This window comes from Neomonachus schauinslandi, chromosome 11 (assembly GCF_002201575.2).
Source record: "Neomonachus schauinslandi chromosome 11, ASM220157v2, whole genome shotgun sequence".
NCBI lineage: Eukaryota > Metazoa > Chordata > Mammalia > Carnivora > Phocidae > Neomonachus > Neomonachus schauinslandi.
In genome coordinates, this window is record NC_058413.1 from 1912327 (window position 1) to 1935511 (window position 23185).

Genomic DNA, 23185 nt, shown 5'->3' on the forward strand with positions numbered 1-23185 from the left:
GCCTCTGGCAGAGGGGTGGGGGACAGGGGGGCCCGCTGGGCAACAGGGCCGCCCAGGAGGGCAGAAGCACCAGTGCGTGGATCGGCCCCATGATGGTGAGGGATGGACTGGGATGGCCGCTGTCTGCTTTGCAGCCTCCTCGCACCTCAGTTCCTAGCCTGGTGCCCCAAGTCTCGGGTCCCTGTGGTCAACAGAAATCAGCCCGGAGCTGTCCCTGGGCTGTGGGGCCTGGGGGCCAGCCTTAGGGACTTCCCCATCTCAGCTAGCTCCTGGCTGGGGCCTCATGTGACCCCGGAAGAGCCCTCAAGGGCCCCATGTCCATTGTGTTTTAAAAGGAGGCTGTAAACCAGACCCCATCTGGTTGCACCACAAAGTGTGGGGTCCTTCCAGCCGGCTCAGAGGCGCGCCGCTCCCCCCCGCCCCCGGCCATGTGCTAACCATCGATCTCGTCCAGTGGGATTTGCCCAAAGATCTGCAGGTAGGGCCGGTAGAGCACGCGGCGGAAGACCCACTCCAGGCGCCCGTCGTGGGGGTGCAGCAGCGCCTGCGTGGTCACGCCATAGGCCACAAGCCACACGCTCAGGAAGAAGAGGAAGAAAAAGACGTCCTTCATCTCCGGGGGGGAAGCAGAGTGTTAGCAGTCGCCCGGCTGGGGGACGCTCTCTCACCCACCACTGGAGCCAAGTGGGCTCAGGCGCAGCCGGCGGCTCACCATGCGCTCCACGATGATGATCTTGGGGCCCAGCTGCTTGTGGATGGCGAAGATGTGGATGAGTCGGAGCGTGAACACCATGAAGTCAACGGCAAGGACTGTGCGGCCCGCCTCAAACATGGAGGGCACCATCCTGGGGGAGGGTGGTGGGTTGGATGGGCTGCTAGTGCCCAGAGAGGGGAAGGAGCGTCCTCCAGGACACACAGTGCGGGCGCCAGAGACGCCGGGATCTCTGAGGCCTTTCGTGGCTTCATCCTGCAGGTGACCCTGCCCACCGGCCCAACCGAGCTGGCCCCCGTCAGGCCTCTGGGCCCCACAGACCTGCAGGTGACACCGACAATGAACAGGAAGATGGCCACCATGTCACACTTGTTCCAGTTATCTTCCACGTAGAGTGTGAACTTCTTCACCAGATGTGTGTCCTCGTCTGTGAAGAATCCCTGGCAGAGGGGCAGACAGTCTGCTGACAGCTCACTGGAGACAGCCCTGCCCAGCCCAGGCTGGGGTCGACGGGGATCAGGGCTCAGCCTGGAGCCGGGATCAGGGCTCAGTGGGCTCAGCCCACCACTGACCTGCCGGATCTCTTCCAGCACCAGTGTAAAGACCCAGAAGTAGAGGGTGACCTCAGGCCCAGATGGCCCCTGAGGAGGTGGCCTGAAGTCCACCAGCAGGACGTAGGTGAACAGGAAGAGGAAGGCAAAGTACATGACCACGTTCCCCAGGAACACGGTCACGGGCGCGCCCCAGAACATGCGCCAGCGTGTGAGCAGGAAGGCAGCACGCGGCCCTCGGTCGCCCTGAGCCCTTGGTGCCTCAGCCAACTCCTCCAGCCTGCAGCACAAGGAGACCACAGCCGGCGGTGAGGCGGGCGGCCCGTACGCCAAGGCGCGAGTGCCATCCCCTGGCCAGCCCGCCCCATGGCCCTCACCCGCTGCCCGGGCTGCAGAGCAGGCTCTTCTCCGTGTCTAGGCTGTCCAGCTCCTGCAGGCCCTCGGGGCCCGTCCTCAGCGGGACCTCCTCGCTGCAAGCACAGGGGACCCTCAGGGCCCACGGGGAGGGTACCAGCCAGCAAAGGAAGTGCTGAGTGCACTGAGAAGGTCTGCGCACAGCGGGGCACACATGGATGCCGGAGACGCACCCCCAGCAGCACCCGCGAAGCCCAGGCCCACCCCCCCCACCACCGCCCGCGGCTGGCAAATGGCAGCTGCCTGCGCCCAACACACCTGAAGGTGATGAGGTTGGTGTAGATGAGGGCCGGGCAGAGGAAGGCACACAGCAGCCGCAGGATGGGCGTGCCCGATGCCATGTCCCCCCACCAGATCTTGGTCAGGAAGGCCTGAAATAAAGGCACCGCCGCTGGCCTCCCACCCCCACACCTTTGCTCACGCTGTGCCCGGCACCAGGCGCGCCCTCCCAGGCTCAGCCAAAGCTCGCCCTGCATCCCGGTGGGGAAGACCCTACACGGCAGGGAGGGAGGCCGGGTTTGGGGGTGCGGGAGGGCCGAGTGGAGGAGGCGGCACCTCTGCTGAGATCCGAGGCAGACAAAGGTCTGGCCAGGGGCAGCGAGAAGGAAGCCAGGCAGGTGCCTTCCAGGAGCAGAGCTCCCCTCCTGCGCCCCCTGCCCTGCGTGACCGGGACTTGAAGAGTGGAGGCGGGGGAGGCCAGCCCTCCCTGAAGCCAGACGCTCACCTGCACCCCATCGTGGGCAAAGAAGGCCTTGGTGTCGGCCTCGGTGGCCAGGTGCAGACAGGTGGTCCTGCTCCAGCAGCGGTTCCTGCGCACCAGCAGGGCGAAAGCACGGTCCTCGCTGTTGCTGTAGCACTCGGAGAAGAGACCTGCCCGGGGACACCGGCCGCTGGTACCCACAGGGCCACAGCCCCCGGCCTCCTCCCTCCTGTGCCCGAGCCGTGCCCAGCTTCCCGCATGGACACTGGCCGTCCCCGCCTGCCCTGCCCTTCCCTCCCCCCATCGTCACCCCACGTGCCCCAACCGACCCCCAGCAGGACCCAGTGTGTGCCCAGGGCCACCGCCGAGGACCCCTCTGTCCCTCTGTTAGAATGTTAGGGTCGCCTCCCCACTAGGAGGAGCCTCTGAGTGGACCCCGGGCCCCCGCTGTGTGCGGCGGCTGGGCGCCGGGCCGGTGGCTCACCCAGGGCCAGCTGCTCGTACTTGGCCTCGCTCACGGTGCAGTGCACCCCCGCCCCGGTCTCCAGGCGCGACATCTCTCTGAGGATCTTGCAGGCGGCCAGAGCGGCAGCCACCCCCTCCTGGCCCTAGGAGGCAGGGTGAGAGGAGGCAGCCTGCCCCGCCCCTCCCCCCCCCACCCCCCCCGCCAGGAGCCCGAGGCCAACCCACCATGGCCCAGAAGTAGGTGGCCATGTCCTGTCGGTTTTGCAGCACGGCCCAGAGGAACAGGTCCCTCCAGGGGTTCTCGCTCTTTCGGTTCAGATCCAGCAGCCACTTCCGGCCCTCGGGCCGCCTGGCCGGTCCCCGTTCCTGGAGGACAGGGCCGTCAGCCTCCTGGCGGCCCGGCCCAGCCCCTCCCGGCCGCCGGCCCGCTCACCTCCTGGTAGAGCCCGCGACAGGCGTCGTGCAGGAAGTCCTTGAGCAGGCGGGAGACCTCGTGCAGGGAGAAGGCGGGCAGGCCCACGGGCGGCTCGCGGGCCTGCTGGGCGCCCAGGCCGGCCAGTGTCAGCCGGCCCTCCTCGTGCTTGCGCTGCAGCAGGTCGAAGAGCAGGCTCTTGGGGGGCGCGGAACGGTAGAGCTGCTGTAGCCGCCCATACGTCAGGAAGTCCCCCACGTCGGCGCCGTTGTCCACAAAGAGTCGCACAAACTCGGGCTTGTCACTCACCAGCGCGTCCATCATCACCTCCTCCAGGTCACAGGACTGGGGCCGCCACGGGACACGCCCAGGTGGGGGAGACGGGCAGAGTGAGTGGGAGCCGGGGCACGGGGAGCCCCCCAGCCCCTGTCCCTCTGAGCCGGCTCCGGGCCACCAGGGGCCACCAGTCCTCCCTGGGGACTGTGTGCGAGGAGCCCCCAGCAGGTGCCCTGGCCTCCCGCCCCCCTGGGCCACAGCGGGCAGGCAGGGGCCCGTCAGTGGCCCTGGGAACACCATCTGCCCCCAGGCCCTTGACACGGCCCCCGCCCTGTGTCGCCCTGTGTCGGCCAGAAATGCGGCTCAGGAGGAATCAGCTGGCCGGCGGGCAGGCACCTTCCACTCCACGTCCCCGTTGAAGATCTCGCTCCTGGCGATGTCCACGCGGTCCCAGGCCACGGCCAGCTTGAGCTCATCCAGGTAGTCCTGTGCTTCCTGGCTGTGGCTCTTGCAGGCTGCGGGCAGAGCGGGCGGGAGGTGAGGGGCCGACCCAGGGGTCCACAGGGCCCCTCACGGTGGTCTTCCGGACGCACAGCCCGGGAACCGCAGCCTGCTTCACACCCTCTGAATAATGGTGAGAGGCTCCCAGAAGCCGGTGCTGGGAACCCTGGCAGAAACGCCGGCCCCGGGGACCCTGATGGGACGGGGTGAGCGGAGCTGGAGGGAGGGCACGGCCTGTCTGGAGGAGCGTCCCCTCCCTCCCTCCCTCCAGGGCATCCCGGCCCCAAACTGCCCCTCCAGGCCTGGGTCTATGTCTGGCTTCCCCAAGGTCAGTCCCTTGGCACGGCTGGTCTCCAATATGAAAAGCATGTCGAGTGACAGCCGGATGGTGAATCAGCCCAGTGTCGTTGATCAAGGAACAGGGAAACACAAGGCAGTCCTTGCACACCGTGGAAGATCCCTCAGCCTTAAAAAGCAATGAGGCACCCACCCGTGCCGCGGCCTGGGCGATGCAGTGACGGGAGCCGAAGGCCACACACCGTAGCCCATTGATAGGAAGGGCCCCAGAAGGGCACATCCGTCCAGGCAGAACGCAAGCCAGTGGGCGCCAGGGGCCCGGGAAACAGGGCGTGCCAGACGGCTGCCAGCTGCTTTGGGGGCAGTGAAGGCATTCCGGCATTAGATGGTGGGGATGGTTGACAACTTGCAAAGGGACTAAAAGCCCCTGGATTGGACACTTTAGTTTCTTAAATTATGGTAAAACATAGCAGACCTAAAACCTGGCAAACACGACCCTGTGCGGATCTGTGGGTCATCTCTGTGTCGTTCCAGTTGTGTTACATGTGCTGCTGGAAATGTGAGCACCGGGCCGCACACGTACGCACACTCGCACTTACACAGGTGTCCACACACGTGCACACGCACACACGGGTGCTCACACTCGTGCTCACACGTACACAGGCACGCACGCACACACGGCAGAGGGATGCCGTCCCAGGAGTCCCGGCTGCGGACGTCCCACCTGGGGGGTGGCCCTGCCCCACGTGCCAGGCCCGCAGGGTGAGAGACGCGATGGGACAGGGTGTGGGAAGCAGCCCCGCGCCAGGTGCCGAGCCCGGGGCCGTGGGGAGCAGTGGCTGGCCTCCCCGCCTCCGCCTGGGGCCCTCACCTTTCACCAGCGCCTTAAGGATGACGGTGTCCAGCTCCTCGGAGCTCTCCTGCTCGAAGTCGTGCACGGTGAGCAGTTGCGGGTGGGAGGTGATGTTCTGCAGCTGGGACATAGGACAAAGGCCCTGAGGTGGCCCTGGGGGCAGAGGGCAGGCCGGTGGGCAGGCCACAGGCCCAGCACGGACGGAGGCACCAGCCGGGCACTTGGCGTGTGAGGCGGGTCCTAGCGAGCAGGCCAGCCAGCTGCCCAGGGCACCGGGGCAGCACCCCAGCCCAGGGGGCTCGCTCCCAGGTCCCTTGCTCCAAGGGCCTAAGGCAGAGCCAGCTTGGAGGCTTCGTGGGGAGGGGGAGGAGCCTGGGACTTCTGTGTGGGCCGGGGGCACGGAGGCGCCCATGAGGAGTTTCCCCCTGGGCCAGCCCCCCCCACCCCCAGGAGAAGGGGATGGGACAGGGAGGAGGGCCTCAGCCTTTGGACCCCACAGTCCCTGGGAGGCTCCTACCAGCTCGGTCCAGTGTACGATGTCCTCCCAGCAGAAGTGTTCGCCCGGAAACTTCTCTTTAAACTGCTTCTCGGCCACCTGCGGCACCAGGAGGTCGGGCTGGTTCAGCAGGGCGGCCAACACGTCTGCGATGCCCCCTGAGCCTGCCAGGATCAGCCACGGGGCAGCATGCTCCACGGCCCTGGAAATCCTCTGAGGCAGCACAGTGGGGAGAGTGGACCCCACATCAGCGTGGGCGCCGTCCTGAGCCCACATGCTGGAGGTGCCCCGTCCCAGGCCGGGGAGGGCCCTGCAGGCAGCCACGGCCGGCCCGGGGGGCTCCCGCCAGGCCCCCGCCCCCCTCCCCCGCCCTACCTCCAGGGTGCTGGGGTCACCATTGACCAGCAGACAGAGGACCGGGACCTCGATGCTGCCGGTGCCTGTGGACAGAGCGCCCGTGAGGTCTGCCCTGGTGCCCGGGCAGGGGGGGCTGGCACCCTCCCTGTGGGGTGGCTGCCTGCTCAGACCATCAACCCACCACATTTTCTGGGCAAATGCTGGCCCAGAGGCAGTTTCTAGTGAACGTGGGCTCCAGGCTGCTCTTCGCACACACCAACCCCTTTGCCTGGGGACCATTTTGGCCACTCACGGCTATTCCCACAGAAAGGAATGTCAGTGAAGTCAACGTGCAGTCCCCAGCCGCACCAGCCACAATTAGGTGCCCAGCATCTACCCCTATCGCGGCAGAAAGCTCTCCAGCTGCCCTGAAGACCGTTGGAGGCCCACAGAAGCAAGCCAAAAAGGTAAAGGAGGGGCCCCAGTCTGTTGGTCCCCCAAACATAACCAGAAACGAGACTTCGGAATGTGAAGCCAGCTGGTGCTGGGCAGGCAGGGGCCACCAGGCTCCCAGCAGGTGCCTCCTGATCGAATCTGGAGGCTAGATCAGTGTGTGGGGGCCATCCAGGCTTCTGCAAACCGGAGCACCGCACCACCTCTGTGGTTTAAAATGCCTTTGGTTGTGTTTTCATTTCTAAAGAACACTCAGTTGATAAATATTTTATATTGCTTATAAATATCATAAGCAATCATGTTTTGTGTATAAATTTTTGTTGCACACCAGAGTTAATCCAGCTTTCAAACCCACCGCTGGCTGTGGCGGGGCCTATTCCTCAGGTAACGCTGCCCTCTGGTGGCAGCGTACCTCCTGGCTGGTACAGGGAAATGGGCCTCTCAAAACTTGCAGATCCGTTTTCTTCCCAAAGTCCTGAGCCCACAGGAAGAGCCTCTGGCCAGGGGCGCCCGGGTGCAAACACGCTGGCAACTACTCGGCCACCCGGCGGGAATGCCGCTGCCTGGCAGGGCTACACCCCGAGCTGTGCGCCCGCCAACCCGCTGGCAGCCTCCCATCCCAGCCCGGTCTCCGCACCCACGCATGCTCAGTGCCTTCAGCCCGGAATGCCCTACCCTGCCCACCTGTGGTCCTTCCAGCCCTGCCCACACGCTGTGCCCCCGGGACCCCCCCCCCCCCCACCCCCCCCCCCCGCCCCCCCCCCCCAGCCAGTTCTCTGCTCCGAGATGTGCTTCTCCAGCCTCAGCCTCAGCTCCGTCAGCCCGTCCCCCTTCCCGGGGGGCCCAGGCTCCACCAGGATGAAGTGGGCCTGGTTGTTGTCCAGGGAGTAGAGGGGGCCCTGGCCGCTGCCGTCGTCCGTGGGGTAGTGGACGGGGCTGTGCTCCTGGACCCCCACCCCGCACACAGCATGAGGCCAGGGCCGGGCCTGTTCCCACCTTCAGCCAGAGGGAGGGCCGCGCAGCAGGCGCCTGGGGCCCAGGGGCAGGCAGGGCGGGGAGTGGGTCCTCCAGACCCAACCCCGGGCGGAGGAAGCTTCCCGCACTGCCCGGCCCTGCCTTAGACAGACCCTGGGCTGGGAGCCGAGCCCGCTCGCCCGGGGTTGCCCAGGCTTGCTGTGACCGTCTGGGCCTCATCCTGGTCCTGGGCAGAGGGTCTGTCTGTGCTGGCCGCATGCCGGGCTCCCCCTCCCCCCCCTCCTGCTTCCTTTCCTTCTTCCTTCCCCTCCCCTCTCCCCTCCTCCTTTCTCCTCCCCCTCCTCGCCCTCCTCCTCCTCCTCCCTCGTTCTCCCTCCTCTCCCTCTCCCTCTCCCCTTTCCCTGCTCCCCTCCCACAACTTCCCCTCAGTGTCTCAACCCTTCAGGATGCCTGCCTCACTCCCAGAGCCCCACCCCACCCCCACCCAGGGCAGAGGCTACTCTGTCCACTGCGGGCCTGGTACGCAGAGAGCGTCTCAGGAGATGTTTGCCAAATGCCCCACGGGCAGCAGTTGGGCGGCTGTGGTCAGCCTTCAAGACTGCACTGGCGGCATCCTCGGCGGACCCTTCTCCCACCCTGGGGTGGGGGATACTTGGGGGCTGTGGGCCCCTCCCTGCCTCCTAGGTCCACCTTGCCCAGCGGCCGTGGTGCTCCAAGACAGACGCCTACCTGGGCATTGTCCAGAAGCTGACGGTGCAGGACGTGGCCCAGCGAGGCAAGGCCGATGGCCACCACACGGGCCCTGGTGGACGTGCTGGCCAGCGAGTGGTCACGCACGGCCTGTCCGACGTACCGGGCGAGGCCCACTCGGAGCGCGCTGGTCAGGATCCAGGCCCCTGCGGCATGGGGCTCAGTGTGCCCGTGGCCCCCAGGTCCTGCCCCACCAGCTGGTAGGCCCAGGTCCCCAGGCCCATGGGAGCCACGGCACCTCTCCCACCTGCGGGTGTCAGCTGGGAGTGGGCCCCCGGGTGGCACCCTGGGCAACAGGCCACAGCTCTGCCCCGTTGTCTGGGCCGGGGACCAGAGCCTGCGAGGGTTTCTCCAAATCAGGAAGCCCTCGGCCTGGCGGGGTCTGTCGGCCTTTTCCTTTGCTGCCCCAATGATCCCCTCTGTGGCGAGCTAGCTCAGAAACCCCACGACCTTGCACTGGGTTTTCTGCAGGTTCAGCCGGCCTGGACATGGAGCCTAGTAATCTGGTTCTGACCCAGTCCAGCCAGGCTGCTCCCCTGAGGGAGGCGGGGAGGGCAGTGGGGGCCGACCCACAGGCACGGGGTGCAGAAGGGCTGCCTCCCCTGGGGGCATCTCACCAAGGCCCATGGGGGGAGGCCTGCAGCTCCTGGGGGAGGCCTGAACCTGGGGGACCTCAGCCGCTGCCCTGTATCCCCAGGAGCTGCTCCCATTGCAGGCCATGCAGAAGGAGCCACATAGGCCAGCGGGCTGGGGTGCTCCCCGCTCGGCTCTGGGGGGGCCTCACCTGTGCTCTGAGCTGCCTTCACCAGCCCCTTGCGCAGGACATCCCGCAGCCAGGACTTCATGGCGAACGGCCGCTCCTCTCCCACCAGGGACACCACCAGGTTGGGAGCAGTCAGGTGCCACTCGGCCAGCAGGAGGTCGAAGAGCTCGGAGGGGGCCACATCGCTGGGCACCTTCACGAACTGCAGGGCAGGATGGCAGCCTCAGGGTCCAGGGTGGGGGGGTGCTGGGCAGGGGGGCGCTGGGCACTGGGGGATGAGGAGAGAGGCTGAACCCCTTTAGGGGCAGGGTGGCAGCAGGAAACCAGGGCTCAGGTGGTCCTGCCTTGATCTGCCTGTGCCCCAGGCAGCCCTGACTCCTGTCTGGGCCTTGCTTCCCTCTCCACAGGGGGTGGGGGGTGGAGAGAGGAGGGGTCCTGGATGTACCGTGCAGGGGCAGGAGGTGGGGGCCAGAGGACACCGGGAGCTCTGCACCTTGCCGGCCCAGGGGCTCTGGACTCAGCCCCGAGTGAGCAGGCACGGGGGGCTCCGTGCTCAGGGGAGGAGGTGGGAGCTCAGGAGTGGAACAAGCACTTGGTGGTTGGCCCCCAAGGCGTGGGGGCCCAGCCTCACTGTTGCAGGGAGGGCAGCCCCCTTACCTTGCCTCGCTTCTTCCCAGACCCTCCAAATTCGATCTCGCCCCGGCACAGGCCGGGCCCCGAGCCGGGCGCAGCAGCCCTGGGGCCTCCAGGACAGGTGCCCCCGGCCTCCTGCATGAGGACCTCCCTGCAGGCACAGAGCCGACCTCTGAGGGCAGGAGAGGCGAACCCTGCCCCCTCCCTGCTGGGGCCAGCAGCTGCCATGCTGACAGAGACTGGGGCCCTCCCCAGCAGCTAGCCCAGCCTAGAGCCCCACCATGACGTCCACAAGGCCCCCTTCACAATCCGGCTTCAGTTGTGGGGAACCTCCCTCACCCCACCCCCTTCCCAGACGGGGAGGGGGCGCATCCTGGCCCCTCTACCTGGCTCCCCGTCCTGCTACTCACCCTGCCCTGGGCGCCTCTGGCCGACCACTCCTGTCACCACTCCCGCCGAGGCTCTGGTGGGGGCTGTCCTAGAAACCCAGAACGTCTTACGGCCTTCCGGACACACAGCCCACCCTCCCCACACTCTCGTTGGCCCCAGGATGGGGATGGACAACCTGGGTGTGCCTGGGCAGGGAGGGGGCTGGCTGCTGCCCACAGCTTAGGTGCAGGGGGCCGAGGGGGACCTGGGGAAGACCGTGTGGGTGTGGGGGAGGGACAGACCACCCCTCCTTGCCAGAAGGCCCAGGGGGGAAGGCACCCTGCCCCAGGCTCTCCCCACCAAGTTCCTGCCCCAGCCCTGGCCCGCTGCCCGGCTCAGTGCCCAGCACTGCACCCTAGACTCTCTCAGGCGGGTCGGGCACGTCAGCCCCACCCCACTCACCGGGGACGGAGGGCTGGGGGCCCACAACCGGCCCAGGTGACGAGGAGCTGGCTCCCAAGGGCCTACCTGGCTGCAGGCACCCCAGGGTCCCCCCACTGGCCAGCCCACATCCCCCGGGGTCTCCCCCACCCGCCAGCCCGCATCCCCCTGCCACCCTTGGCTGCCCAGCCACCTGTCCACGCGGGCTGTCGGCAGACCCCCTCCCGCTGAGCCAGTCTCCCAGCTTCCCTGGGGCAGCCCCGCTGGCCCCCTCCCCCCAGGACGTGTCCTTGGGTGAAACCCTTTCCCCTGGCAGCCCCCCAGGCAGCCCACCCTTTGTTCGTTAGAGAGGGGCGGCCTGTGTACACAGGAGGGGAGGGTGAGTGGTGGGCGGGGCCCTGCCCATGGGACAGGGACCAGCATCCTCACGGCCCTCCCCGCTGGGTCCCCCAGACGGACACGTCCAAGTCCCGACTCCCGGCACCTGCGAACCGTCTGTGGAAATACGCTATTTGCAGAGGTGATCAGCTCAAGACAAGGTCGTCGGGGTGGTCCCTAACCCAGTGACTGGTGTCCTCGTAAGAAAAGGGTAGAAACCCACTTGACCTCACAGGCAGAGGCCGGAGGGGTGCACTCCCAAGCCCAGGACCACCTGCAGCCCCAGAAACTGGAAGAGGCGAGGCAGGACCCTCTGCTCCCTCTTCGGAGAGCGGGCGGCCCTGGGGGGCGATGCACTGTTCGTGGTCGTGTGTGAGGCCGCTGGGGACACCCCTGCAGCCATCAACCCCGAGGGCCCAAGGAGCGGAGGCGGCCAGACTTGCTGGTGCCCCCGCCCCCCCAGATCCCCTGCATCCAGGCCTGGCTGGGCCTCCAGCCGCTCAGGCTCTGTACAGACAGCCCCGGGGGCGGCGGGTGGGATGCAAATCCTCCTGGCTTCCCCTTCCCAGAGCAGGAACCTAGGCCCGATTTGAATGTGGCCTTTCCGAGCTGGTGACTATTGACTTTGAATGGGAGGCTGGTGTCTGGGGAAAAGGCCTGGGTGTGCGTGGGAGGCGACAAGGCACGGGCCAGGGCAGCTATGACGAAGTCCCACAGACCGGGCGGCTCAGAGCCCTTTACTCCCTGCTCCAGAAGTCCAACACCGAAGTGTCACAGGGTCCTCCCGGCCCCCTCTGCTTCCCGGGGGCTCCAGGTGTCCCTGGGCTGTGGTCCCTGAGCCTCAGCCTCTGCCTTCATCCTTCCGTGGCCTGCCCTGTGTCTCTCTGCCCAAATGTCCCTCATTTCACGGGGACACTGGTTGCTGGATAGGGGCCTACTCGACCCACTGTGACCTCGTCTTAACGAGGGGGCTGGCTTGTGCCCACAGCTCAGGTGCAGGGGGCCGAGGGGGACCTGGGGAAGACCTGGGGAATGACACCTGCATAGACCTTATTTTCCAAATAAGTCCCACTCCGAGGTTTGGGGGACATTCCTCTACCCCAGAGTACAGGCGGCGGTGGGGGCAGGGGTGCGGACGGGACAGGGACCCTCGGGGCTGCTGTCTGGGGACAGCCCTCCCTTCCGCCCGCCTGGGACCTGTCGTGCCCTCTGCCCAGTAGGGTCATCTCTCGCCACATCTGGACGCGCGCTGCAAGCAGGAGGCTCCCAGCTGGGTGTGGGGGTCTTGGGGGTTTGGGGCCTGGACAACAGTGACAGACTCAAACTCCGTGAGCCTCACGCTGGCTGGGCCGGGGAGGGGGCCTGGCGGGGACAGCAGTGGGCGGCCGCTGGGGTTCCTCCTCTGACTCCGGGCCCCTATCCTCACTGACGGGACAGGTGGTCCCGAGCAGGAGTGGAGCGCAGGCCTCGCCATCCCTGGGACCACAACTGCCACTGCTCAGGCCACGCTCCAGCCTGGGGCCCGGGGCGGCATTTGGGCATTGTGCCGGGTGCTGGGGTGGCACGGTGCCAGAGGCCAGGCAAATAGGGCCAGTGGGAAGGGTATGCAAACAGGCAGGATTTGCATGAGCAGGTGTCCGGGTCTTTAATGGCCCCCCCTTGTTCCTGGAGAGGTGCAGGGGGAGTCAAGGAAGCTAGGGGTGGGATCCTATCTAAGCCCTGGTTGGAATCCGATCCCACAAATCCTGATCAGGGAAACTGAGGCAAAATCTCCAGCCCTGGCAGCCAAGGTGCTGAGGGCTCTCACTTGGGGGACAAACGGCCACCCCTTCTTGGAGGCCATCAGGGAAACAGCCCCAGTGTGGACGGAGCCAGGCAGCCAGGCCCCAGGGGTCCCGGTCCAGCTCGTCCCCCAGATATGTGACCTTGGGCAGCCCCTCAGACTCTCTGGGCCCTTCTCTTCCCCCTTGAGATGTAGGGAGAGAGCAGCGATGAGAAGGCACCCACCGGTCCCACACCAAGCTCTGCAGGCCAGCAGGCAGCGCCGTGGCCCTGATGTCCCCCAGGTGAGGTTGCGGGTCTCCCCAGAACAGGCGTGGAGGGCGCGGAGCCGGGAGAAGGCCATGCGGGGGAGCCTCCCCACCCGGACCGGCGCCGGCTAGGCCCCTGCCTCCTTCCCCGGCGGTTTGGGCAGATGCTGCGCCAAAGTCCAGGACCCAGGGCCTTGGGGCCACCCCTGCTGCCCAGACCCACCCCAAGCACTGGCTTTGGGCCTGGGGCAGAGAAGCCCTCACTCACAGAGAGGCTGTCCCTCCACAGCCCCCGGAAGGCAGGATTCTCTCCAGGCTCCAGACCAGGGATGCGGCCAGAGCGTGTCCCCTGCGGCAGCACCTACCCGTCCCACCTGGAGGAGGGGACCCCCTGCTCCTGTCCCCACCTGGAGGCTGGCAGCTCGGGGCACCTACCTGCCTGCCTTCTCCCCGGCGCCCGGACACGCGGCTGCTGGCTGGCGAGCAGAGGGGAGGCTGCCCACCGCACGGGGCGCCCGCCCGCGAGCTCCCTGCTCCTCCTCCCTCCCGCTCTCCACCCCGGCACCTGGCAGCCAATGCCGTGAGCAGCACGGCTGCCACCTGATCAGGGCACGGCAGACCCACAGGCCTGCCGTGGCCAGAGCCACCGGCGCAGAGGGCCAGCCCTCCCCGGCCCGCCTGGCCCAGCGGCGCCTGGGCTCTGATGGGTGGGCCCCCGTAGGACTGGCTGCCAGGCCACCTCCTTGCTGTCGTGCCCTCCACGTGTGGCCCGGGGCTGAGTCCGGTCAGTGTCACACCCGACATACCTCAGTTTCTCTCTCCAACCAGCAGGAATGGCTGACCCCAGAGTGTGCGGCCCAGCCGCCGCGGCCGCGTCCCAGGGCGCATGGTCCTGGAGATGACCCGCCGTGAGCACTGTCTTCAAGCAGGGCAGGACGGAGTGCCCGGGTGTGTGTGGGCGGGGTGCTGTCGGGAATCCCAGAGTCCTGGGCTCACACCCTGAGTGTCTGTCAGGCTCCTGAACCACGCTGGGCCTCAGTTTCTCTGAAAACCGGGCCCCAGAATAGTCCAGCTTCTGGGAACTGGTGGGTCACACCTGATGGCAGAGCCTGGACGACACTTCTGTGGGCCCCTCCCCAGACCGCCTCCCAGGACCCCCTCGTTCCCTGAGCTCCAGGAGGGCTGGGGGACAGCCTCCAGGCCCTGCCCTCTGGGACCCCAGGGCCTCTCCAGGCTGACCTGTCGGCCACCAGAGGGCGCCCCAGGACCGCGAGCGGAGTCGGATCGGGGAGGTGCTGGGGGGCGGAAGCCAGGTTTGCCCCTGGACAGGAGGGCTCAGATCAGGGCCTGGGGCACAGCCGGTAGCTTTGGGGGGAGGGGGGCTTTCTGAGGCCCCTCAGGAAATAACGGGCCCCGGGTACGTGGAACCCACAAACCCTTGGGGCCTGAGGGCCTGTGGACCAGATTCTGAACGGGCCGTGTGCAGAGGGCCGGACCGCAGCCCCGGTAAGGTAGGGGGCTGGGGGGCTCTGCTGGGACAGTCCCCAACTCTGAAAGTCCCCAAATCTCACACCCACCCTGCAGGCTGGGGCCTGAGCCTGCTGGGGGTCCTGCCAGTGTCGGGGAATGTGGGGAGTGAGGGGGTCTCCCCAGACTCTCCAGCCGGTGGGACAGGGCAGTCTTGGACCCTTCCCTTCCTCTGTTCCCATGTCCTGCCCCTCTACCTCCGCCTCCTGGACACCCCTCCCCAGCCCCCCAGCCCAGTACCAGGCCATGCCCCTCTCCTGCCTACAACGCTCCATGGCTCCCCATTGTCGCACGGAATGCAAACCAGCCTGCGGCCCCCACCCTCCCGGGCCATCGCCCACCTCCCTCTCTCCAGGCATCTGGACTCCCCTTTGCTCCCTTGTCCCCACCTCCCCTCTGCTTGCCCCCCCCCCCCCGCCCCCCGACCCAGCACAGGGTCCTGCTGGGTCTCTCGTCCTCGCTTCTGGTGTTCTTCTCCGGGAACCTGGCCCTCTGGAGTGACTTTCCATGTCTTTGTTTGCTGCCTGTCCGCTTCCTGCTCGGAGCTGGGGGCCACCGAGGCCCCTGGTGCCTCCTGAGCTCAGACCACAGCCTCCAGGGGACTGAGCGAGTGTGCAGGGGCGTGTGTCAGTGGGAGAGCCGCTCGGGGCAGGGACGGGGCGAGCTCAGCAGGGGCTGGGGCACCGCTGTGAGGGGAGGCCGCCCGGTGCCGGAGCGACATCCGTGAGGGCCTCCCTCACTTTGTACGGTTGGCCCCGGGGCCAGCACTGCATGCGACGGACAGGACTGTGATCGAGTGACACCTCCTTTTGGGGAGCGGCCACGTCGGCAGAGGGCAGGACCTGCCCCCAGGCCACTGTCCCTGGAACGGCAGGCCCCCTGGGGGGGAGGCTGACCACAGAGACCCACAGAAGTGCAGCCGAGGCCTGGGAAGGAGAGCGCCAGAGCTCGTGTGGGCCTGGACGGGCAGCCCCACCCCGTGCCCGCCGCCGGCCACGCGGGGTTTAACACGCAGGAAGGCTGGCAGCCCTCTGGCCACCTTTGCTCTTTTGTCTCGTAGCACGAAAGCCACGAGAGCCACGAGCCACAGAGGGCCCCACTGGCCCTGGGTCTCCTCCAACCCTAAGCCTCCCCGGGTCTGCATGAGGTCCAGACTCAGGGACACTCAGACAGGAAGGGTCCTGCCCTGGTCCTCGGGGGGATGCCCCCTCTGGCCACTCGCGGTTGGAGAGGGCAGGGCAGGCTCTGCAGGACAGGGCCAAGAGGCCAAGAGCCCCGTGGGCTTCAGGGTCACCCATGCAGAGCAGCCCAGACCCCCAGCTCCCTCCCCGCACTGCAGGTCTGCAGCCACCCCTCCTGCCCACCCTGGAACCCGCGGTTGTGAAGCTGCCCCTCGAGGGCCCTCGTCCCCCATGGCCCCAACCTGGGTCCTCCGGAGTGACCTTCGGATCTCAGCCCAGGATCCTGTGTCTGGCAGGTGGACCCTTGTCCTCTGTCCCCAGGAGCAGGGACCAGGAAAGGAAGAGACAGAGGGTGGCAGCGAGGCCTCTGGCCCCCGCCTCATGGGCAGCGCCTGTGGTAGGCACCTCTCTGCCGGCACCAGCGTTTCCGTCAACCCTGGAAGGGGCGTCGACCTGGCCCCATGCAGGGCTGGCCCCCCGGAGTCGGTGGGGGGAGTCCGGCCTAGGCTCACGCCCTCTCCTTCCGGCCATCTCGTCCCGTCCCCGGAGGCTTCTGGGGATGCAGACAGGAGACACGGCCGACCCCACCCCTCGGACGGTGCTTGGCGGTCAAAGGCAGAACTGCAGATAAAGGAACGTCTCCTCCAGCACCAGGGGCGGCCCTGCGTTCAGGCCATCAGGCCCTCAGGCCCGAGCAGGTGTCGCTGCGGGGGCTGGGCCCGGGGGGGGGGCTCCCGCACACACCTGAGCGCTCTGAGTCTGTCCCTCCTGCATGCGTGTGCACCTGCGTGAGGGGCCGGGGGGCTGCAGGGTTACCCTCCCTTGACAGGGGAGGCGCCCGGTCCCCGAGCGAGATGAGCATGAGACACCACCACCCACAGGGCCCGTGGGGCCAGGACAGCGTTCGGAACAGAGCCCTGCATCCCTGGAATCACTGCAGCCCCCCGTGCCCCAGGGCCCCAGGGAGGTGAGCGTCCAGGGCGGGGACCGGGGCCCCAGGGAGGTGAGCGTCCAGGGCGGGGACCGGTGTGTGTGTGTGTGTGTGTGTGTGTGTGTGTGTGTGTGTGGACACACAGGTCTTGCCCCGCTGGTGCAGCTGGAGCTCCAGGCAGTGGGCATCAGGTCAGGGGACACAGCCCGGCCGGTCCTCAGCTGCCCCACCCCGCCGACCCGTCTCCTTCCTCTTGGCCTCCGAGGCCAAGAAACCAATTCTGCCTTCCCTGGGGTCTGCCAGGCTTATTAAAGGCAGGTGTCCGTGGACCCCCTCCCACCTCCTGGCCCCCTGGGTCCCCTACCCACCCTCCCCAGCCATGCATCACCCTTCCGCTCCTTCTGTCACCACTTATTGAGCAACTTCCATGTGCCAACACTGTGCGAGGCGTCAGGCGAGACGCAGACAATGAACAATGAAATATATAAGAACTAAATAAAAGAAAGAAATGATTAAACTGCCTGTGGAAAAAGCAAGGGAGAACCAGTGGTTGGGGGATTTTATTTGTAAATGGGCGTGTCAAGGACTACCTCATCACGAAGGTAATGTTTGTGCAAATAACTGAGGGAAGGGTGGTCCGTCTGCTCATCATCCCTTCACCTACCCACTCCCATCCATCCACCATCCATGTATCTATCCGTCCATCCATCCATCTGTCTTGCCATCTGTCCATCTATTTGTCCATCCATCTACCCACCCACCCATTGTGTATCCACCTCTATCCACCCATCCACATCCACCCATCCATCCATCCATCCATCTTTTCATCCCTCAATCCATCCATCTGTCGACCCATGCATCCATTCCTCTCTCCAGCCACCCACTCACCACCATTTGCTGCCTCCTCTTGGGCACCTGGACTCACAGACATGAATGAGTCAGTCTCAGCCCTCCGGGGACCCACCTGTCAGTGAGGACGACTCTTTCACAGGCTCCGGGTAGCTGTGGGGGGGACAGGGGAGGGGCTGGGCGAAGCACTGTGCACAGCCTGTGAGGTTCCCGTGTGGCTTCTCCCTTGGTCTGTGTATCTCACAGTCGAGATCTCTACCCCCCACAGGCCAGGCCTGGCTTTCCGCTCACCAGGCTTCCCCCACGCTGTAGCCAAGCAAGGCTGGGAACTCAGTGGGTGCCCAGTAAATACCGGCACCCTGGCTGACTCATCCCTGCCTCTTCCTCCTCCATTCATCCCGTCTTGCTGTTGGCTCCTTCACCCCGGCCTCCCTGCCAGCCTTTGGCCTGACCTGCTCACCTGGCCCCTCCAAGTCCGCTCTTGGCTGAGGCCCAGGCTGGCTCTGGCTCTGAGGCAGGCCCCAGGGACCGCTGCAGAGGGCCTGCCTGTTGGCTGAAGTGCCAAGCCAGCAGCACCAGCCAAGCAGACAAGGACCCCGGCCGGGAAACAGTCCCCACGGCCTTGAAGGTTTGGAGACAGACCACCTACTCCAGGCCCCCTGCCCTCCATGCTCCAAGTGGCCAGGGACACCCACCTGCCTGTCCAGCAAGGAAGGGGCTGCTAGGGTATCAGATGCTCCTAGAGCCCGGGCAGCAGAGGCCGGGTGCAGGGGCGTGGGCTGCTCTCTTGCGTGGGTGCCCCGTGAAGGCCGCCTCTTGGTCATCAGAAGTGGGGCACATCCGGCCCCTGGCCCACACTTCCCGGGCTGGGCTGGGCGGGTGTGTACCCCCTAGGGCCCCACCTGGCTTAGAGAGCCCCTGACTTCGCCCTGTCAGGCCACCAGGAAAGCAAAGGATTAGGGTGAGGGTCTGAGGCAGCACATTTTTGGGGTGATTTCACCAAAGGGCACCAGGCCGTGCATCCTTACAGCAGCTGGACAGGCTGGCTAACATCAAGTCTTGATTTTGCAAGCAGTTGGTGCAAATTCCCAGCAAAGGTATTAGCAGGTGGACCGGCCAGTTGGGGGCTGAGCCTAAATCCCCAGCCTGACTTCTCTGCCCGGAGGGACTGCATCCGGGGCTGCTGCAAGGGGAACCCTGCCCGGTTGCCCATGCCTTGGGCCCTTGTTACCGGGACTTTGGATTCTCAGGGCTGGGCCCCAGGACATCCACTCAGAAGGAGGGGCTCGAAGCCTGGTGGGGGGCCTGGAGGGGACCCAGGGATTCTCGTGCCCGGCCACAACACCCTTCCAAAACCAAACCCCCCAGCACAAAGCAAGGGCCAGGGGCCCTGGCGAGTGTGTGGAAGGCTGCCTGTGGGCTGGGCTGTGGCCCGGATAGGCATCTGGGGACTCCCCCAAAGAGGGAGCAGGAGAGGAGGTGGGGAAGGCGGTGATGGCAGATGACCTAACCTCAGACCAAAGAAAACAAGGGGGGAGCTCCCCACTCGCCCACGGGATGCCGGGCGGGACTCAGTGCCCTGCGCTTGGAGGGGTGAGTGTGGGCGTGTGATTCCACGGGCACCGCCCGGCCAGCTGGGGTGCAGGCATGGCCCCACAGCAGGTGGTTCCTGCCCCCAACTCTGACCACGATGGCCTCTCTTCTGAGCGCTTCTTGCTTCCTACCCCACCAGGCCCACTGCTCCAAGGGTGTCCTGCTTAGGGGTGTGGACTGGGCACCTCCAGTCCCGTTGTGGTCACGAGAGGGCTTATGGGGGCACAGAGCACCTGCACACAGGGGTGACACAGGCAGGCATGCACACGCAGCTCCCGGCCTGGTGCCTTGGAAGGGAGGGGGCAGTGAGCGCAGGCAGCGAATGGAGGGGACAGGGCAGGGGGCCGTCCAGCTCCCACCTCCCTGGTGCCCACGCGGCGATGGCAGGTCCGTCCGCTTGGCTGTGAGACCCACCGAGGGGAGGCCTCTCGCACGCCGAGCCGGCACATGGTCGGAGCTGGCCCGCTCTGTGCAGTGACATTCACCCAGCCCACGAGTGGGAGACACGTGGTCAGCTCAGCGCTGTGTCTGCACGGGGAGCTCGTGTGCTCTCAGAGCCAGGCCACTGCGTGCCCAGCAGCTGCCTCGGGACTGCTGTCCCTGCCGACCGGCGCAGCAGGAGGCTCCGTGGAGGGCAAGTGTCTAGGGCTTAGGAGCCAGGCTGGAGAAAGGGCTAAGTGTGGGGCCAGGCGGGCAAAGCCACCTTCCCCAGGGCGCTGTCATGCCCCCCCCCCACGGGACACTCACCAGCCAGAGGGTCGCCCTCAGCAGCCTGCCCTCCAGCTGCTGTACACCCCAGCTGGCCTACACCCTACACCCCGGCGGCTCCCTCTGCATCCCTTCCCCTGCCCACGCCAACCCCCAGGAGGGCACGGCCCCTGCATGAACAGCATGCCTGGCACGCCACCGGGGCTCAGTGAGGACCGGGGGCTGAATTGGAAGTCGCCAGCCGGGAAGCCTCTGGTGGTGCACCCCCGGCCCACAGACCTCCCAGCAGCCACGCCCCACCCGTCAGCAGCCTCAGTTTACCCAAGTGTTTCTGACCACCCTTTGGCCCCACGGAAGGAATGTGGGGTGGGTGCAGGGAGCGAGGAGCGGAGGGCCACCGAGGGAAGCTGAGGGCAGTGTTCAGCCTGGGGAGGCAGCTGTGGGCAGGAGGGGCATTCTGAAGGGCTGCTGGAGGGCTAGTGGGCTGGGTCACACTTGTACTTCCTGCCCTGACCCTGACCCTGGGCCCTTCCTTCCCTGAGCCCACTGAGTCCCAAGCCACTCACCATGCCTGCACGCCTGGCCTCACCCCTACCCCAGCTCCCACCTGTCAGCCCAGGGCCTCAGGCCTCTCCCGGGGCCGCCCCCAGGTCCTCGGAGCTGGCAGGGAGCTCTCGGCAGCCCCCCGGCCAGCCTCCCATGCTCCCCGGAGTCCCCCTGCTGCAGCCCAGGATCCCCAGAGCAGCTTCCCGCATGGCTCAGGGCACCCCGAGAGCCCCTAGCTTTCTCCCCGCCGAGGCCCCAGCCCGGCATGTGGCCCTCCAAGAAGCCTCCCCAGGTGCAACCTGTCATAATTAAAAATACATGGAAACAGACACAAAAGTAAAGTTGGTCGTGTCATGACCTCATTCAGCGGCCACCCAACAATGGCCAATTCAGAAGCCCTTTGGTCTAATCTCTGCCCTGACTCCGCACCCCGCCCTGCCTGCCACGGCTTCAAAGCCATTCCCGACATCACAGGACTCAGGACGGGGGAGGAAGTAGCCCGTGCTCGGCTCCAGCACCTGCGGCTTCTTCTCCCCGAAGGTCAGTGCCAACGGGGCGGGCAGGAGCCACACGACTGTCCCTTCCGCACTCGGTTCCAGAGAATGAGCCCAAGCAACCAGCAAAGGGTCAACGAGGATTTCTTGTAGCTTCGTTAATGAACGAATGGTTCTGTAAGTTATCGGATGTCTTTTACTCCACGATTCTGTTTCACGCTCAGATCGTCCTGCTGTGGATGGGCCCCTCCTGAAACTTTTCGGTGGTCGGGGCTGGAGAGTAATTTGGTTTGCAGATAAAAGAGCACGGCAATTGACGCCAATATTCCCGATCAGAATTTAAGGACGGATTCATGCTTCCCTGATTTCCTCCTTCTCTCTCTCTTAAACTCTTGGCTCCCAAGGAGTCTAACAACACATCCATAATCCCAAAGTAAGAATACTAACGTTACTATAACAATGCGGTTCTTTGGGTTCCTTCTTCCTACGAATGCTGGTGAAAATATTAACAATGGGTGACCCCATGTGGCTGTGCGGCCCTCGGTTCGGCTACCGGAGGGATATTCTCGTCGTCTTCGGGGTTTTCTGGTGTGACTAGCACGGCATGCCTCACTCTCTGTGTTCCCACAGGGCTTTGGGGCTGTTCCTGGAAGTGGAGCTAACCTGAGGGGTCAACTGTCATGTTGGCTAACGGCGCCAGGCCCCCCGCCCCCAGGCGATGTGCATGCGGGACTCCCCGGGGCCTCGCCCGCGGAACGTGTGGCCTGTCAAACGTGTGGACGTCCGCCGATCAGATAGGGGACCAATGGGATCGGCCTGTACTTTTAATTTGCATTTTTCTTGTTACCAGGGACGTTGCTCATTTTCTCGTAAGTGCAAAGATCATGGACTCCCCCTTTTCCTGGGAACTCTTTACGTCTTTGGCCCACTTTTCCGCAGGCTGTCTGCCACGGTCTGTCCCACGTTGGCTGTCCTGAACGAGCCGGCGCTGTTAACCCTTGACCTGCCATGTGTGTCGTAAACACTCTTTCCAGCTGCTCATTGGTCTTTTTGACGTTGCTAATTTCAGCTATTGTCTCGATTTCAAGCACAGTTGGACGTTTTGCTGGCCTACAGGTGGTTGCGGAATTCCCCGAGCCTTGCTTACAGAACCCACGTGACCTCATCTCGACTTTTATATCTAAGCCTCTGATCCATCCGAAACCTACTCCTGTGTGTGGTGTGTGAGGTGGATCCAAACTTTTTTTTTCCCCCTTCCTCCATGGCTCTCCAATTGTTCTAACACCACCTACTGAAAGATCATCTTCCTCCTTCGGATTGTGATGTAGCTGTGTGGACAGTGCTCATTCACGCGTGCATTCATTCAGAAAGGAATGACTGAATGCCCCCTGTGTGCCCCGGCCTGTCCCCTGGGGCCCCTGCGGAGGCAGACTCTCCGCCTCCCTCTGGCTGGCTGCCGGGTTGTACTCCCCAGAAAGGTTCCCTAGCCTCAGCGGCCCTGCAGTCTCCGCAGTGCCTGGCGCAGGCTGGGACCCACTTCCTTCATTTTTCTGCAAATACAAACGGCTGGCTGTGTGGGGAGTCTGGGGTGAAGGGCCAGAACTTTGCTCTAGCCACCAACAGGAGCTGGTTTCCTGCTGGGGGGGGGGGGCGGGAACATGAAATGAATCAGCCTGGGGTTCTCAGTGAAGACCTGGGAGTTGTCTGGTAAGTTACCTGTCCCCCACATGACATCCCTCTGCCCTGGGCAATGTCCGGAAAGAAGCCGTTTTGTCCGTCCCCCTCCCCCCATCCTCCACTCCGGCACCCCAACGTGCAGGGAACCAAATGCCAGCCCAGCAATGGCCAGAGGCAGTGTGGAGGACCTCACAAACCTGATCCCATCCCACCTCTAAACCCCCACGCCCAGCGTCCAGGGAAATCCATGGGGTGCAGAGGCAAGCCCAGGGCAGAGTTCGAGGAGGACGAGACACCCATTCTGCATGTCCCTAGGACCTCGAAAATGCCTTGCCATGACCTGCCCAGCGGTCAAACCCTGCCTACACCCCTGAACCGCCACCTCCAGTAGGCACCACATCCCCCAATGGCCCGAGCTCACCTCCTCCGTGCGATGGCCCCTAGTGGGTACTGACCCGACAGCATTTTTCTCCACCCACAGCGTGGATGGGCGGGCACAGGAAACGGGGTGCTCAAAGTGTTGGAGGAGCTAACAGGCTGCCCTCCTAGTGTCAGGAGGGTCAGTCCGCGTGTGCCCTAGGGTGCCCCCCTTTTCCCCATTAACCCCAGCCTCTCTCCGGTGAAGTGGGTGCCTGTGCCCTACCCAGCTCTCCTGCCCTGGCAACGAGGTTCTCAGTCGTTGCACCTGCGGCCCCTGGCCTTCCTCCCCGATTCAGCGGGGGGCTGCTTACTGGGCAAGCAGGTGGGCGTGGGGGGGGCGGGGCGCCCACGTGGGCGCACGGGGGGCAGAGTGGGGGGGCGCGCGGGGGGGCGGGGGGGGCAAGTGAATGCAAGAAGGCGGGAGGAACAGGTGGGCGCAGTCCGGGCGGGACCC

The 23185-nt window shown here is 65.5% G+C and overlaps 1 protein-coding gene across 1 annotated transcript in view; it reads right to left on the reverse strand.

The window, feature by feature from the left end:
* TRPM5 (transient receptor potential cation channel subfamily M member 5) overlaps nt 1-23185 on the reverse strand; it is a 65456-nt gene that overhangs the window by 4993 nt on the left and 37278 nt on the right. The window contains exons 2-19 of the mRNA XM_044919537.1: nt 9612-9738; nt 8976-9156; nt 8171-8337; nt 7209-7410; nt 6053-6117; nt 5699-5890; nt 5200-5302; nt 3927-4045; nt 3276-3599; nt 3068-3232; nt 2862-2985; nt 2402-2547; nt 1936-2048; nt 1641-1733; nt 1285-1543; nt 1034-1152; nt 713-845; nt 439-613 (exon numbers count right to left, since the gene is read on the reverse strand). Of these exons, the coding sequence (XP_044775472.1) occupies nt 439-613; nt 713-845; nt 1034-1152; nt 1285-1543; nt 1641-1733; nt 1936-2048; nt 2402-2547; nt 2862-2985; nt 3068-3232; nt 3276-3599; nt 3927-4045; nt 5200-5302; nt 5699-5890; nt 6053-6117; nt 7209-7410; nt 8171-8337; nt 8976-9156; nt 9612-9738 (2807 nt within the window). The remainder of the gene's footprint in view (nt 1-438; nt 614-712; nt 846-1033; nt 1153-1284; nt 1544-1640; nt 1734-1935; nt 2049-2401; nt 2548-2861; nt 2986-3067; nt 3233-3275; nt 3600-3926; nt 4046-5199; nt 5303-5698; nt 5891-6052; nt 6118-7208; nt 7411-8170; nt 8338-8975; nt 9157-9611; nt 9739-23185) is intronic.